At 37.5% G+C, this 16,638-nt stretch overlaps 1 protein-coding gene across 4 annotated transcripts in view; it reads left to right on the forward strand.

Moving 5' to 3' along the window:
• MTMR2 (myotubularin related protein 2) overlaps nt 1-16,638 on the forward strand; it is a 156,766-nt gene that overhangs the window by 117,134 nt on the left and 22,994 nt on the right. For all 4 annotated transcript variants that reach the window (XM_077113191.1, XM_077113192.1, XM_077113190.1 and 1 more), the window contains 2 exons: nt 11,083-11,232; nt 12,969-13,157. In XM_077113191.1, the coding sequence (XP_076969306.1) occupies nt 11,083-11,232; nt 12,969-13,157 (339 nt within the window). The remainder of the gene's footprint in view (nt 1-11,082; nt 11,233-12,968; nt 13,158-16,638) is intronic.

Consider the following 16,638-nt stretch of genomic DNA (forward strand, 5'->3'; position numbering starts at 1 on the left):
GGATCTTACCTAAATAATGGCCTAATATATATAAATTAAAGGGAAGAAGAGATATAGGGGATATTTTGGTTTGCTAATGCTGCCAGAATGCAATATTACCAGAAATGGATTGGCTTTTATAAGGGGGATTTATTGTTAAAAGTTACAGTTCTAAGGCCATGAAAATGTCCAATTAAGGCATCAACAAGAAGATACCTCCACTCAAGAAAGGCTGATCACATATGCAGTTTCTCTTTCCCATGGGAAGGCACATGGTGACATTTGCTGGCCTTTAGCTTCTGAGTTTGTTGTTGTCAGCTCCTGGTTCCGTGGCTTTCTCTCTAAGCTTCTGCCTGTCTACAAGCATCTCCAGTTTTCTGTATCTACTCTCTTAAAGGACTTCAGTAAGGTGATAAGACCAACACTGAATGGGCAGGGTCACATCTCCCTGGAAATAATGTAATCAAAAGGTCACGCCCTGAAATAGGTCTGCCCCCACAAGATTGGATTAGAAGAACATGGCTTTTCTGCGGGTACATAACAGTTTCTAACTAGCACAGGGGGCAAGTTGAGAATCAAACTGTGAAGGTCTGGAGGTTTTATGGATCCCATGAAAGATCATGTTCTTAAACGTAATCTATTCCTGTGGGTGTACACCTTTTGTGGGGGGACCCTTGATTATGTATTTCAGTTCAGGCATGCCCCATCTGGGTCTTAATCCTCTGTTTTTGTAATTCAAGTTTTAGACTTTTGTTCACTTGACCTAGAACTCTTCTCTTTGTATAGATCAAGTAAAAATTTAGTAGACTGTCCATCTATTTTACTTGTAGGTACCCAATGTTCTACTAGCCAGCAATCTGTGTGTCCAACTGTTTTGGTTACTGGCTTTGAGTCTGCTGTCAGTTATGGTAATCACTCCCATTTGTCTTGGCAATTAATTGCTGCCACATGGCTTCTGCCAACTCAGGTTCCAGTCACCCCCATTGTGTTTAAGGATTCCAGCTCAGCAACAGCAGTTCCCATAGTAATATCTCACCTACAAAGAAGAGCTACCACAGAGCTCTTCAGAATTGATGGAGTTAGTCTTATAAATATATCCCTCATACTCCTGCTGAAAGGTGAGTCCTCTGGACATTCCTGGAGTGGGTGAGCAGGTCTTACATGGTAAATCCATTCTAACATTCCAATCTGTCAAAGCCTTTGGATCCCATCATCTGTATTATACCAGGGCAGTCCTGGCATTTTGAGCTCAGATAACGTTGGCTACCTTTTGCTCCATGTCTCAACCTATCACCCAAACTCTTAAAGCCCTTTCTAACTCCTTGAGCTATAACACTGAATCTAGAACCTTTGCTTCGTGGGCCCTTATCAATAAATTCAGCCTGATCCAACTTTATGTTCTTTCCACCATTATGCCACATCCTTAATATCCCTTCTCACACATATTTCCCTGATTTCTGTGCATATAAATTGGAGAACTCATGCAATTCTTTTAGAGTGTAGCATGCCTCCTCAGTAGTCATATTTTGTGCTACACCTTTTGGAACCTGTTGGGACATCAGTTTAGTTATAGGTCTGCAAGTAAAGTGGTATGGGGATAGGATTCTCTCTCCAGACAGAGGAGTGAGGGCTGTTTCCTCAGGGAAGGTAGTTAGGTTTAGCAGGCACTGGAGGGTTAATCTCTTCCTGGGGATTGTATGGTAGATTCCTTAGGGCAGGCTGGAGGCAGGGTGGCTGTTTGCTCAGGGTAGACCGTGACAGGTTTATCTGGAAAGACTCAGATAGAATCTAGAGTTTCAGTGTCATTATCAACCAGTATGTCCCCATTTCAATGTTTGGGATCCATACTTTCCAGTCAATACCCTCACTTTTTTTTTTTTTTTTTTATTAATTAAAAAAAATTAACAAAACATTTAGAAATCATTCCATTCTACATGTACAATCAGTAATTCTTAATATCATCACATAGTTGCATATTCATCATTTCTTAGTACATTTGCATCGATTTAGAAAAAGAAATAAAAAGACAACAGAATAAGAATTAAAACGATAATAGAGAGAAAAAAAAACCTATACCTCACATGCAGCTTCATTCAATGTTTTAACATAATTGCATTACAATTAGGTAGTATTGTGCTGTCCATTTCTGAGTTTTTATATCCAGTCCTGTTGCACAGTCTGTATCCCTTCAGCTCCAATTTCCCCTTCTCTCTCTTTTTTTTTTTTAATTAACGGAAAAAAAGAAATTAACCCAACATTTAGAAATCATACCATTCTACATATGCAATCAGTAATTCTTAACATCGTCACATAGATGCATGATCATCGTTTCCTAGTACATTTGCATCGGTTTAGAAGAACTAGCAACACAACCGAAAAAGATATAGAATGTTAATATAGAGAAAAAAATAAAAGTAATAATAGTAAAAATAAAACAAAACAAAACAAAACAAAAACCTATAGGTCAGATGCAGCTTCATTCAGTGTTTTAACATGATTACTTTACAATTAGGTATTATTGTGCTGTCCATTTTTGAGTTTTTGTATCTAGTCCTGTTGCACAGTCTGTATCCCTTCAGCTCCAATTAATACCCTCACTTTTAACAGCTTTCCAGTCAGTACCCTCAATTTAACAGCAAACACCCTGCAAGGTTGAGAATTTAGTTTACTTTGTAATTATGCCACTTACACCATGAGGCTCTGGGTCTGGTTTTCAAAGATCTCAATGCTGTGGCTACAATAAATAATATTTTTTTTCAGGGCACTCGTAGAAACATGTCATTCATGCAGTGCTTAAGTTACAAAATATAAAAACCTTTCTTTTATAACTCTAGTTAGCATTTTTAGGAGCAGCCAGCCAACATCATTATATCTTTTAACTCCACAAAACATGGAGGTGTCAAAAGCAGTTTCACCCTTAGTCTTATAAGCATCTGAGTAGCTGTATCCAGTGGTGATATTTTGTGCATTTAGAGATGCCAGCTCATGTCATGGACCATTAGTGCCATTTGATTATTGACTGTAGAGTCATTAGTGCCTTGAAATCCAATCAGAATAGAGAACAGTTGCAAAAACCCGGAACCAATTCAGAATCCCATTTTTAAGATTCTATTTCTCAAGAACCACTCCCATTAGCAAAGCTGAAATAGTCTGCGTTCTCTAGGAAAACAGAACCAACAGGAGATATCTGTAAATATTACGAGATTTTATAAAAGTGTCTCATGCAAGTATGGGGATGCATGAGTCTAAATTCCACAGGGCAGGCTGCAGATTGGGAACTCAGGTGAAGATTTTCACCTAAGCTGGCTAGCTGAAGTAGAGATAAAAATTTTCTCTTCTGACTGCTGAAATCATTACTTCTCCTTTTAAAGCCTTCAGCTGATTAGATGAAACATCTCTCATTACTGAAGGCAATCTCTTCAGCTGACTATAGATGAAATTAGCCATAGATGGCAACTTATTTATTTTTTTTATAGCTGAGATGCAGCTTCATTCAGTGTTTTAACATAATTACATTATAATTAGGTATTATTGTGCTGTCCATTTTTGAGTTTTTGTATCTAGTCCTGTTGCACAGTCTGTATCCCTTCAGCTCCAATTACCCATTATCTTACCCTGTTTCTAACTCCTGCTGGTCTCTGTTACCAATGACATATTCCAAGTTTATTCTCGAATGTCGGTTCACATCAGTGGGACCATACAGTATTTGTCCTTTAGTTTTTGACTAGACTCACTCAGCATACTGTTCTCTAGGTTAATCCATGTTATTACATGCTTCATAAGTTTATTCTGTCTTAAAGCTGCATAATATTCCATCGTATGTATATACCACAGTTTGTTTAGCCACTCGTCTGTTGATGGACATTTTGACTGTTTCCATCTCTTTGCAATCGTAAATAATGCTGCTATAAACATTGGTGTGCAAATGCCCGTTTGTGTCTTTGCCCTTAAGTCCTTTGAGTAGATACCTAGCAATCGTATTGCTGGGTCATATGGCAATTCTATATTCAGTTTTTTGAGGAACCGCCAAACTGCCTTCCACAGTGGTTGCACCATTTGACATTCCCAACAACAGTGGATAAGTGTGCCTCTTTCTCCGCATCCTCTCCAGCACTTGTCATTTTCTGTTTTGTTGATAATGGCCATTCTGGTGGGTGTGAGATGATATCTCATTGTGGTTTTGATTTGCATTTCTCTAAGGCCAGGGACATTGAGCATCTCTTCATGTGCCTCTTGGCCATCCGTATTTCCTCTTCTGAGAGGTGTCTGTTCAAGTTTTTTTCCCATTTTGTAATTGGGTTGGCTGTCTTTTTGTTGTTGAGTTGAACAATCTCTTTATATATTCTGGATACTAGACCTCTATCTGATATGTTGTTGCCAAATATTGTCTCCCATTGTGTAGGCTGTCTTTCTACTTTCCTGATGAAGTTCTTTGATGCACAAAAGTGTTTAATTTTGAGGAGCTCCTTTTATTTCTTTCTTCAGTGCTCTTGCTTTAGGTTTAAGGTCCATAAAACTGCCTCCAATTGTAAGATTCATAAGATATCTCCCTATATTTTCCTCTAACTGTTTTATGGTCTTAGATCTAATATTTAGATCTTTGATCCATTTTTGAGTTAACTTTTGTATAGGGTGTGAGATACGGGTCCTCTTTCATTCTTTTGCATATGGATATCCAGTTCTCTAGGCACCATTTATTGAAGAGACTGTTCTGTCCCAGGTGAGTTGGCTTGACTGCCTTATCAAAGATCAAATGTCCATAGATGAGAGGGTCTATATCTGAGCACTCTATTCGATTCCATTGGTCGATATATCTATCTTTATGCCAATACCATGCTGTTTTGACCACTGTGGCTTCATAATATGCCTTAAAGTCAGGCAGTGCAAGCCCTCCACCTTCGTTTTTTTTCCTCAAGATGTTTTTAGCAATTTGGGGCACCCTGCCCTTCCAGATAAATTTGCTTATTGGTTTTTCTATTTCTGAAAAATAAGTTGGTGGGATTTTGATTGGTATTGCATTGAATCTGTAAATCAATTTAGGTAGGATTGACATCTTAACTATATTTAGTCTTCCAATCCATGAACACGGTATACCCTTCCATCTATTTAGGTCTTCTGTGATTTCTTTTAACAGTTTTATGTAGTTTTCTTTGTATAGGTTTTTTATCTCTTTAGTTAAATTTATTCCTAGGTATTTTATTCTTTTAGTTGCAATTGTAAATGGAATTCATTTCTTGATTTCCCCCTCAGCTTGTTCATTGCATGTGTATAGAAATGCTACAGATTTTTGAATGTTGATCTTGTAACCTGCTAATTTGCTGTACTCATTTATTAGCTCTAGTAGTTTTGTTGTGGATTTTTCCGGGTTTTCGATGTATAGTATCATATCGTCTGCAAACAGTGATAGTTTTACTTCTTCCTTTCCAATTTTGATGCCTTGTATTTCTTTTTCTTGTCTAATTGCTCTGGCTAGAACCTCCAACACAATGTTGAATAATAGTGGTGATAATGGACATCCTTGTCTTGTTCCTGATCTTAGGGGGAAAGTTTTCAATTTTTCCCCATTGAGGATGATATTAGCTGTGGGTTTTTCATATATTCCCTCTATCATTTTAAGGAAGTTCCCTTGTATTCCTATCCTTTGAAGTATTTTCAACAGGAAAGGATGTTGAATCTTGTCAAATGCCTTCTCTGCATCAACTGAGATGATCATGTTATTTTTCTGCTTTGATTTGTTGATATGGTGTATTACATTAATTGATTTTCTTATGTTGAACCATCCTTGCATAACTGGGATGAATCCTACTTGGTCATGATGTATAATTCTTTTAATGTGTTGCTGGATTCGATTTGCTAGAATTTTGTTGAGGATTTTTGCATCTCTACTCATTAGAGAGATTGGTCTGTAGTTTTCTTTTTTTGTAATGTCTTTGCCTTGTTTTGGTATCAGGGTGATATTGGCTTCATAGAATGAATTAGGTAGCTTTCCCTCCACTTCGATTCTTTTGAAGAGTTTGAGGAGAGTTGGTACTAATTCTTTCTGGAATGTTTGGTAGAATTCACATGTGAAGCCGTCTGGTCCTGGACTTTTCTTTTTAGGAAGCTTTTGAATGACTGATTCAATTTCTTTACTTGTGATTGGTTTGTTGAGGTCATCTATTTCTACTTGAGTCCAAGTTGGTTGTTCATGCCTTTCCAGGAACCCGTCCATTTCATCTACATTGTTGTATTTATTAGCATAAAGTTGTTCATAGTATCCTGTTATTACCTCCTTTATTTCTGTGAGGTCAGTGGTTATGTCTCCTCTTCCATTTCCGATCTTATTTATTTGCATCCTCTCTCTTCTTCTTTTTGTCAATCTTGCTAAGGGCCCATCAATCTTGTAAATTTTCTCATAGAACCAACTTCTGGTCTTATTGATTTTCTCTATTGTTTTCATGTTTTCAATTTCATTTATTTATGTTCTGATCTTTGTTATTTCTTTCCTTTTGCTTGCTTTGGGGTTAGTTTGCTGTTCTTTCTCCAGTTCTTCCAAGTGGACGGTTAATTCCTGCATTTTTGCCTTTTCTTCTTTTCTGATATAGGCATTTAGGGCAATAAATTTCCCTCTTAGCACTGCCTTTGCTGCGTCCCATAGGTTTTGATATGTTGTGTTTTCGTTTTCATTTGCCTCGAGATATTTACTAATTTCTCTTGCAATTTCTTCCTTGACCCACTGGTTGTTTAGGAGTGTGTTGTTGAGCCTCCACGTATTTCTGAATTTTCTGGCACTCTGCCTATTATTGATTTTCAACTTCATTCCTTTATGATCTGAGAAAGTGTTGTGTATGATTTCAATCTTTTTAAATTTGTTAAGACTTGCTTTGTGACCCAGCACATGGTCTATCTTTGAGAATGATCCATGAGCACTTGAGAAAAAGGTGTATCCTGCTGTTGTGGGATGTAATGTCCTATAAATGTCTGTTAAGTCTAGCTCATTTATTGTAATATTCAAATTCTCTATTTCTTTATTGATCCTCTGTCTAGATGTTCTGTCCATTGATGAGAGTGGTGAATTGAAGTCTCCAACTATTATGGTATATGTGTCTGTTTTCCTTTTCAGTGTTTGTAGTGTATTCCTCACGTATTTTGGGGCATTCTGGTTCGTGAATAAATACTTATGATTGTTATGTCTTCTTGTTGAATTGTTCCTTTTATTAGTATATAGTGTCCTTCTTTGTCTCTTTTAACTGTTTTACATTTGAAGTCTAATTTGTTGGATATTAGTATAGCTACTCCTGCTCTTTTCTGGTTGTTATTTGCATGAAATATCTTTTCCCAACCTTTCACTTTCAACCTATGTTTACCTTTGGGTCTAAGATGTGTTTCCTGTAGACAGCATATAGAAGGATCCTGCTTTTTAATCCATTCTGCCAGTCTGTGTCTTTTGATTTGGGAATTCAGTCCATTAACATTTAGTGTTATTACTGTTTGGGTAATACTTTCCTCTACCATTTTGCCTTTTGTATTTTATATATCATATCTGATTTTCCTTCTTTCTACACTCTTCTCCATACCTCTCTCTTCTGTCTTTTTGTATCTGTCTCTAGTGCTCCCTTTAGTATTTCTTGCAGAGCTGGTCTCTTGGTCACAAATCTCTCAGTGACTTTTTGTCTGAGAATGTTTTAATTTCTCCCTCATTTTTGAAGGATAATTTTGCTGGATATAGGAGTCTTGGTTGGCAGTTTTTCTCTTTTAGCAATTTAAATATATCATCCCACTGTCTTCTAGCTTCCATGGTTTCTGCTGAGAAATCTACCATAGTCTTATTGGGTTTCCCTTGTATGTGATGGATTGTTTTTCTCTTGCTGCTTTCAAGATTCTCTCTTTCTCTTTGACCTCTGACATTCTAACTAGTAAGTGTCTTGGAGAACGCCTATTTGGATCTACTCTCTTTGGGGTGCGCTGCACTTCTTGGATCTGTAATTTTAGGTCTTTCATAAGAGTTGAGAAATTTTCAGTGATAATTTCTTCCATTAGTTTTTCTCCTCCTTTTCCCTTCTCTTCTCCTTCTGGGATACCCACAACACGTATATTTGTGCGCTTCATATTATCATTCAATTCCCTGAGCCCCTGCTCAAATTTTTTCATTCTTTTCCTTATATTTTCTGTTTCTTTTTGGATTTCAGATGTTCCATCCTCCAATTCACTAATTCTAACCTCTGTCTCTTGAAATCTACCATTGTAGGTTTCCATTGTTTTTTCCATCTCTTCTACTGTATCTTTTCTTCCCATAAGTTCTGTGATTTGTTGTTTCAGACTTCCCATTTCTTCGTTTTGTTCATTCCTTGCCTTCTTCATGTCCTCCGTCAATTTATTGATTTCGTTTTTGAAGAGGTTTTCCATTTCTGTTCGTATATTCAGAATTAGTTGTCTCAGCTCCTGTATCTCATTTGAACTATTGGTTTGTTCCTTTGACTGGGCCATATGTTCAATTTTCCGAGCATGATCCGTTATTTTCTGCTGGCATCTGGGCATTTAATCAGATTTCCCTCGGTGTGTGACCCAGCAGGTTGAAAGATTTTTCTGTGAAATCTCTGGGCTCTGTTTTTCTTATCCTGCCCAGTAGGTGGCGTTTGTGGCGCTCATCTGTCTGCGGGTCCCACCAGTAAAAGATGCTGTGGCTCCTTTAACTTTGGAAAACTCTCGCTGTGGGGAAGGGTCGCCAGCCGATGCGGCTTGGGGGAGTGCCGATCCAGATCTCCCAGCCGGCTCGGGAATGCGCGTAGGGGGCCGCGCCGGCTGCCTCGGCTTGGGGGAGTGCCTATCCGAATCTCCCAGCCGGCCCGGGAATCCCCGCGTGGGGAGGGTCGCCGGCTTCCGCGGCTTGGGGGAGTGCTGGTCCTAATCTCCCAGCCGGCCCGGGACGCCAAGCGTGGTGTCATGGTTAGGGACAGGTGTCAACTTGGCCAAGTTGTGGTACCTGTTCATCTGATTGGGCAAGCGCTGGCCTGTCTATTGCAATGAGGACATTTCATAGGATTAGTTAATGATCACGTCAGCTATATCCACAGCTGATTCCATTTGTAATCAGCCAAAGGGGAGTGTCTTCTGCAATTAGTGATGCTAAATGCAATCATGGGAAGCCTTTTAGGGAGGACTCAGAGGAGACAGGTTCCATTCCTGCTTTGGCTGGTGAGCCTCCCCTGTGGAGTTCATTCAGGCCATCCATTGGAGTCATCGGCTTCGCAGCCTGCCCTGTGGATTTTGGACTCTGCGTTCCTACAGTCACGTGAGACACTTTCATAAATTTTATATTTGCAAGTGTTCCCTGTTGATTCTGTTTCTCTAGAGAAGCTTAACTAATACACGTGGCATGGGGGCGCCGGCTGCCGCGGCTTGGGGGAGTGCCTATCCAACGTTCCCAGCCGGACCGGGAAGCCATGTGTGTGGAAGGGACCCCAGTCGCCGGTCTCCGCGGCTTGGGGGACCTCAGATCCAATTCTCCCAGCCGGTGTTGGGGGCCGCGCCTGGGGGGGAGCGCCAGCCGCTGCGGCTTGAGGAGACTGCCTGTCCAATTCTCCCAGCCAGCCCGGGAAGGAGGGAGGGAGGGACTCCGGCCGCCAGCCACCCCGGCCCGGGTAAGCGCGCGCTCCTTGGTGATCTCACCGCTGTGGATTCTCCCTGCCGGTTCAGCTGTTCCAAAATGGGGTACGCTGTCTTTTTGGTCTCTGTCGTGGCTCCAGGAACTGTTCTGTACTGTTTCTATGTCTTTAGTAGCTGTTCTGGAGGAGGAACTAAGACCCGCGCGTCTTTCTAAGCCGCCATCTTCTCCGAAAGTCCAGATGGCAACTTATTGATGATTTAGGTCCGTGAAATGTCCTCATAGTGACAGGCCAGTGTTTGCTTGACCAGACAGCTCGGTACCAATACCTGGCTAACTTGACAAATGAACCTAATCTTAACAGGTTTAAATAGAATGTAAGGTGCTAGTGAAGAAACAGCATGGCTAGAGATAGATGAAAACTCTATGAATAGTATTTATCACTTGGATACTGGATGGGTATTTTCCCTCCTTTCTTAATTTTAACATCTTTCTAGGTAATCTGGCAATAGCTTGAGAAATACTGCTTTAAAGAAGAGTGCATTCTACCCTTTGATTTCTGATTTTTATAACAATTTAAGTGAACCAGGATAATAATTTTTCTGGAAGAACAGTGTAGTCTTATATAAAAAAGATAGATTTGGGACATATATAGCATTCTGTACTGTATTGTTCCTATTGTTTAGCTTTGGTCATCTATGCTATGGTTTCTTCATCTATAAAATGAACTTAAAAAAACCTGACAACAGTAATTTATATATATGTAGAGAGGCTGGCATAGTGCCTACACATAGTAGGTGCTCATTAAATGTATTTCATACATAATTATATGTATTTTAGTTGCCTTTTTCTGTTTGATGTTATGAGTCAGCAGGAATCATAAAATTTAAATATATATATATAAATTCCAGCTATTTAATATATCAATTCCAGCTATTTAACATAATGGTTTTATATTTTATGGAATAGAGGATAGAAAATTTCAAATGTCTCATTAGGTAATCTTACATCTAAGGTAGTACTCTGTAAAAGAGCATATCAAGACTACATGAGAGCTTACTGATTTTTTTTCATGATGTGTTTTTAAAAGTTAAGTATTCCTCTTGTCTGTTTGTTTTCTTTTTGCCTTTTATTACTCCCTCCTTTCTAATATGTTTTAGATTAACAACATTCTTCTTAGTACTTTAATGTAGGAGTGAAAAATTCACTTTAGTTATGTAAGTGATAACTATGTTATATAGCATTCTGCTGGGACACGTTTGAATAACATGAAATCAATCAAACTTTATAAGATTAATGAATTCATTAACATAAAATTGGGTGACAAAGTGAGCACCAAGATCCCTACGTAAAATGTCTAACCATAAAAGCCTGGTCCTCAGAGGAAAACAATAACTATTTGAGCAACCTCAGAGATGTACAGTGGAGATGAGAGAGGTTGAATGGGATGGCCTCTCTTCTAACACCTTTTAATATTTTAGTTAAGTTATAATTTGCTTTCTGTTTTATTTCTTGTGTAGGGAATTCCTAATGAAAGCTGGAGAATAACAAAGATAAATGAACGATATGAGCTGTGTGATACATACCCTGCCCTCTTGGTTGTGCCAGCAAATATTCCTGATGAAGAATTAAAGAGAGTGGCATCCTTCAGATCAAGGGGCCGGATCCCAGTAAGTATGAAGCTTTACTGAGACTTTGCAGATGCTTTTGAACTATACATAAGGCTGAGATTAATGATTGGAGGTATGGAGAACGCACATATAAGTCAGAGCACAAACAAAATTGCAGGTTAAAAGTAGCAACCGTAGCAGTTCTTTTATTGAGGATGCTTGATATTGAGATTTAGTAAAACTAAAACTAGAGGAAAGGTTTTAAGAGCTTTCTGGAGGGTATGCTCTGGGTATTAGAGAACTGGACAGAATTGCATGATTTTTAACTGGAAAACAAAGTTGGCCCTGTATATTATTTACTGTTTATTTTGTTATGCATTCCTTAGTCTTGGTGATACATGTTCTTTTCCTTTAAGTACTAGAGATAAAACTTAACAAATTTATGATGAATGACTGGATTCTAGAAACATCAACTTAAGTAAATTTAGGTACAAAGTTTGTAGGTTCTGAAGACCTTACAATTGGGAAGTTTCACTGATATATTAATAGAACTTTAAAAGTGGGGTTTACCTAGCCCCCTTTTAATGTGCTTTTTTTCTCTAAAAATGACACTTTTCAACAGTCTGTGATTTTCATTGATCAGTAGCATATTCAAAATGAAGACCAAGTTTTCCAGATGCCAGAGTTGGCTGGAAAAAAAAAGGTGTTGGTTTTTCCTAGCAACTCAAGTATCCTTTCATAGCCAGGCTTTGGATCCCTTTAGAAAACAGAGCTTTATGAAATGCATACATGTAACAATAAAACAGTGGTTTTAGACTTAAAATGTAGAAATGTAATTTGTGATAAGAACTACATAAAGGTGGAGCGGTGGACGGGATAGGGACATAGTTTGTGTATACTACTGAAGTTAAATTGATATCAATGCAAATGAAATTGTTACAGATTAAGGATGTAAAATTTAAACCGCATGCAATTACAAAGAATTTGCAAGTTTATACAGACACAAATTAGAACACCATTGCCAGGGATGTGAGGCAGGAGCAATGTGTACAGAGCTTCTGTTTGGGGAGACAGGAAAGTTTTAGTAATGGAAGGTGGTGAGGGTACCATAATATTGTGAATATGATTAAACCCATTGAGTGGTAGCTTGGGGGTGGCTGAAATGGGAAAATTTATGTTGTATATATGGTTCCACATTTGGAAAAAAAAAAGAAGAGCAACTAAAGAGAGAATGACAAATAAATGCAAATTGTGATCCTGGATAGGATCTAATAAAAGAGGAGAAAGACACATAAAAAAGGACATTATTGGGACATGAAAATTGGAGTGTAGACTGTAAGCTTTATATCAATGTTTAATATTTTGACCTTCTTAACTGCACCTAAGGTGAATGTACAAATGAATATCCTTGTTCTTAGGAAATACACATGGCAGTATTAAGTATTCAAGGATGTATACAACATACACTCAAGCATTCAGAAGATGGATTAATAGACATACTAGATAGGTGACAGCTAGATAGATATATAATGGATAAATAGAATAATATGGTGAATGTAGCAAAAGGTTTTAATTTAGTGGATCTGGGTATCTGGGGAAGGGGAGGAGGGATGTTGAAGTTCTCTGTATACAGTTTCTATTATTTTTGTAACTGTCCTGTAAGTTTGAAAGTATTTCAAAATAAAAAGTTCTTTAAAATAAAAAAAAACAACAGAGCTTTATAGAGCAGTGTTATTGAGAAGAATTATAAACAGAGAAGTATATAAAGAATCTATCACCATTTTTCCCCCATTAAGGTTTTATCATGGATTCATCCTGAAAGTCAAGCCACAATCACTCGATGTAGCCAACCCATGGTAGGAGTGAGTGGGAAGCGCAGCAAAGAGGATGAAAAATACCTTCAAGCCATCATGGATTCCAATGCCCAGTCTCATAAAATCTTTATATTTGATGCCCGGCCAAGTGTTAATGCTGTTGCCAATAAGGTGAGATCGTCTCACAGTCAATAACTAAGACTTTAATAACAGTTATTATTAATTAATAGCTAACAGTTGTTTGAGGGACAAAAAATAATATAATAAAAAATAGTGAATAATCCTGTCCTTGGTTAAATAATAAATAGGTGCTTTTTCCCTTATCTAAACTTCCTACCAAATTGAGCTTACGACTGACTGGAGTTCCTGTTAAGTACCATAATAGGAATATAGTGAAACTGTTCCCAACAACCATGGTGTCATCTCCCTAACTTCCCTAAACATGTACAGGTTATTTAGCTTCTGAAGAATTTGCAATTAGCCATAGCAATATTCCTGATTTCTGCCATAGTGATATTCCTGATTTCTGCATTGTGGAAGTAGAAAATCTGGTTCAGTTGACAGAATCTACTATAGGAGAAGGAAAGAGAAGGTATAGCTTAGTTTTTAAAAAATTATATCTTTTTATGCCCTAATAAGCAATATATATACATTATAGAAGAATTAACTCATACTGATAAGAAAAAAAGAAAATATTTTAAAACAGCCAAAATCCTGAAACTCAGAGAGAAATACTGTTAAACCTTATTTATACTTCCAGATATATGTATGTATATATGTACACATTTACTTACGATTGTAACTTCCTTTTTTATTGATACTGTATTAGTTAGGGTTCTCTAGAGAAACAGAATCAACAGGGAACACTTGCAAATATAAAATTTATGAAAGTGTCTCACGTGACCGTAGGAACGCAGAGTCCAAAATCCACAGGGCAGGCTGCGAAGCCGATGACTCCAATGGATGGCCTGGATGAACTCCACAGGAGGGGCTCACCAGCCAAAGCAGGAATGGAACCTGTCTCCTCTGAGTCCTCCTTAAAGGGCTTCCCATGATTGCATTTAGCATCACTAATTGCAGAAGACACTCCCCTTTGGCTGATTACAAATGGAATCAGCTGTGGATGTAGCTGACGTGATCATGACCTAATCCTATGAAATGTCCTCATTGCAACAGACAGGCCAGCGCTTGCCCAATCAGATGAACAGGTACCACAACTTGGCCAAGTTGACACCTGTCCCTAACCATGACAGATACTATATTTTTTTATGTCCATAAATACCCATTTTCAATGGAATTATAACTAATTATAGCAGTTATTTTTGATATTTAGGTTATTTCTGAATTATTTTGCTATTATAAACAGTGCTGGGATAATCATCCTTTTAATTCACTTGTGAAGCAAATTATTTCCATACTGCTTAGCTTTATGAGGGCATTATGAGTTCCAGGTGCTCCCTATTAGACTTACAGATATTCTGCCTTAAAGGAGACTGGGGAGATGTATGACATCTAAACCAACATCAGTTAATATTTTAGTTATAAGGCATACAGATAAAATGAGATATAATGTATAAAGTCCATATTCCAGCATCTGGCATATAGTCTTCCAATATTTGTCCTCCTTCCTAAACTTTATATCATAAATTAGCAGGAATGAGATTTAGAATTTTTTTCTAGGAGGAAAGATAAGGGAGAGAGGAATATGAAGCAGAAAAGGGAATGGGATAAAATATTGGATTCCTCATTCTATTTTTTTTAGTCATTCCCAAATGTATCTCATTGTGGAAACCTCCTCCTTTTTAATTTGCAGAAATTTGTATCCTTGGTACAATCAACATTTTTTTTTACCTGCATAGTAAGATATTCTCTTATAGTTTAATGAATCATTGTGACAGTGCCCTTGTAATCATGACCCATGTCAAGAATTAAAACTTTGCCAGCCACTAAGTCCTTTGTGTATGTCTCACCTCAGTCAAAACCATTCACTCCTGCCAAAAGTTATAACTGCTATCCTAACTTTTATAGTAAACACTTCCCTGCATTTCTTTATACTTGTATTCCCTTGTAAAATATTATATTTGATATGTCTTTTAAGTCTTTTAGTTTGTAACTCTCCCCTGCCATCTGTTCCTTTTTCTTAACTATAGTTTCCCATAGTCTGGATTTTGCTAACTGAATGTTCATGGTATGGTTCAAATTTCTTATTTCCTTGGAGTTTCCTTCATATTTAGCAGATGAGTCCAGAGGCTTATTCAAATTCAGGATCAATTCCTTTGGCAAGGCATATGAATTCTGTTTGATTCTCCTTTTTGGCATGTTAGCAGCTGTTGATGCTCAGTATCTAGAGACATTAATTCACTGGGTACTGCAAAACGGTGATATTGCAATTTCATGATTTCTCTTTATTAGTTGAGCTCTTTCTATAAAGAGATGCTTTATCTGTATTATAGTTGAGTTTACATAAGACTGGCAGGATAAATGCTTCTTTCAGTTATTTACCAGTTTTCCCAATAAGGAACTTTAGTCCATATTATCCCTTGAAGGTGACTAAGTTTTTAAAATTATTATTACTAACTCATAAACATATGGATATTTTCTAATCCATTGGAAATAATATATTTTTGAAGTTACACTCTCTTTGGTCTGTGTGAACCTTTTCAAGTTGTCTCCTGAATCCTTTGACATAATCCATTGTAGTCTTTAGTATCTGAAGATGTTATACATTCATCTTGTACATTTTCTACTCGAGACTTGGTTTGGTTTTTATTAGTGGGGAATGGCATTTCAGATCATAATCTAGGTGCTATGGTTATTTATTTGCCACTGGGTTGGGCAGTGGACAGAGCTTGGAAACATTTATATATTTTAAAAGATAAAGTACTTCATGAGTTAGTCATGATGCTTTCTATTTAAATTCAATGCTGAAGAGTTTTTTATTTAACTTCTGTATCTCCTTTCTCCCACATCAGGAGTCCTGGTTTTCAAGGACATAGGGGATGATTACATTAATACCATCATTATTTCCTTGTTTTATCCCACCACATTCTCAGAATAACATCAACACAGCCACCACCAATATGATAACTGAAAAGATAGATTTTATTTTGCATTTACTCTTCCCATTATCCTCCCCCTTTTAAGAAAATAGTTGGTTTTATCTCTACATTTATTAGAGCATAAAGGCCCTTATATATTCTCCCTTTTACCTCACTTCTATAAGTAACTATATAATTTGTACTCATAACCAATTCTTTTTTTTATTTATTTTTTATTTTTTTTACATGGGCAGGCACCGGGAATCGAACCCGGGTCCTCTGGCATGGCAGGCAAGCGTTCTTGCTGCTGAGCCACCGTGGCCCGCCCATAACCAATTCTTATGTGACTGTCCCGTTAGCCTTTTTTTTTTGGTCTGCTATTATTCTGTAGTAGGTATTTCAGCCAGGATTCATGGAACAGTATTCTGTGAGTACTTGTCAGCACATGCTGACAGCAATTTGCGTCCCTTATAAAATGCAAGTCAATTTTGTTGAATATTAAATTCTTTGACTTAAATTTTATTTGAGTATCTAAAATACATCACTTCATTTTCTTTTAGCATAAAGTTTCAAAACTCTGATAAACTAAATTTATTTACCTTATAGGCTCTTTT

Source organism: Tamandua tetradactyla, chromosome 8, assembly GCF_023851605.1.
Source record: "Tamandua tetradactyla isolate mTamTet1 chromosome 8, mTamTet1.pri, whole genome shotgun sequence".
Classification (NCBI taxonomy): Eukaryota; Metazoa; Chordata; class Mammalia; order Pilosa; family Myrmecophagidae; genus Tamandua; species Tamandua tetradactyla.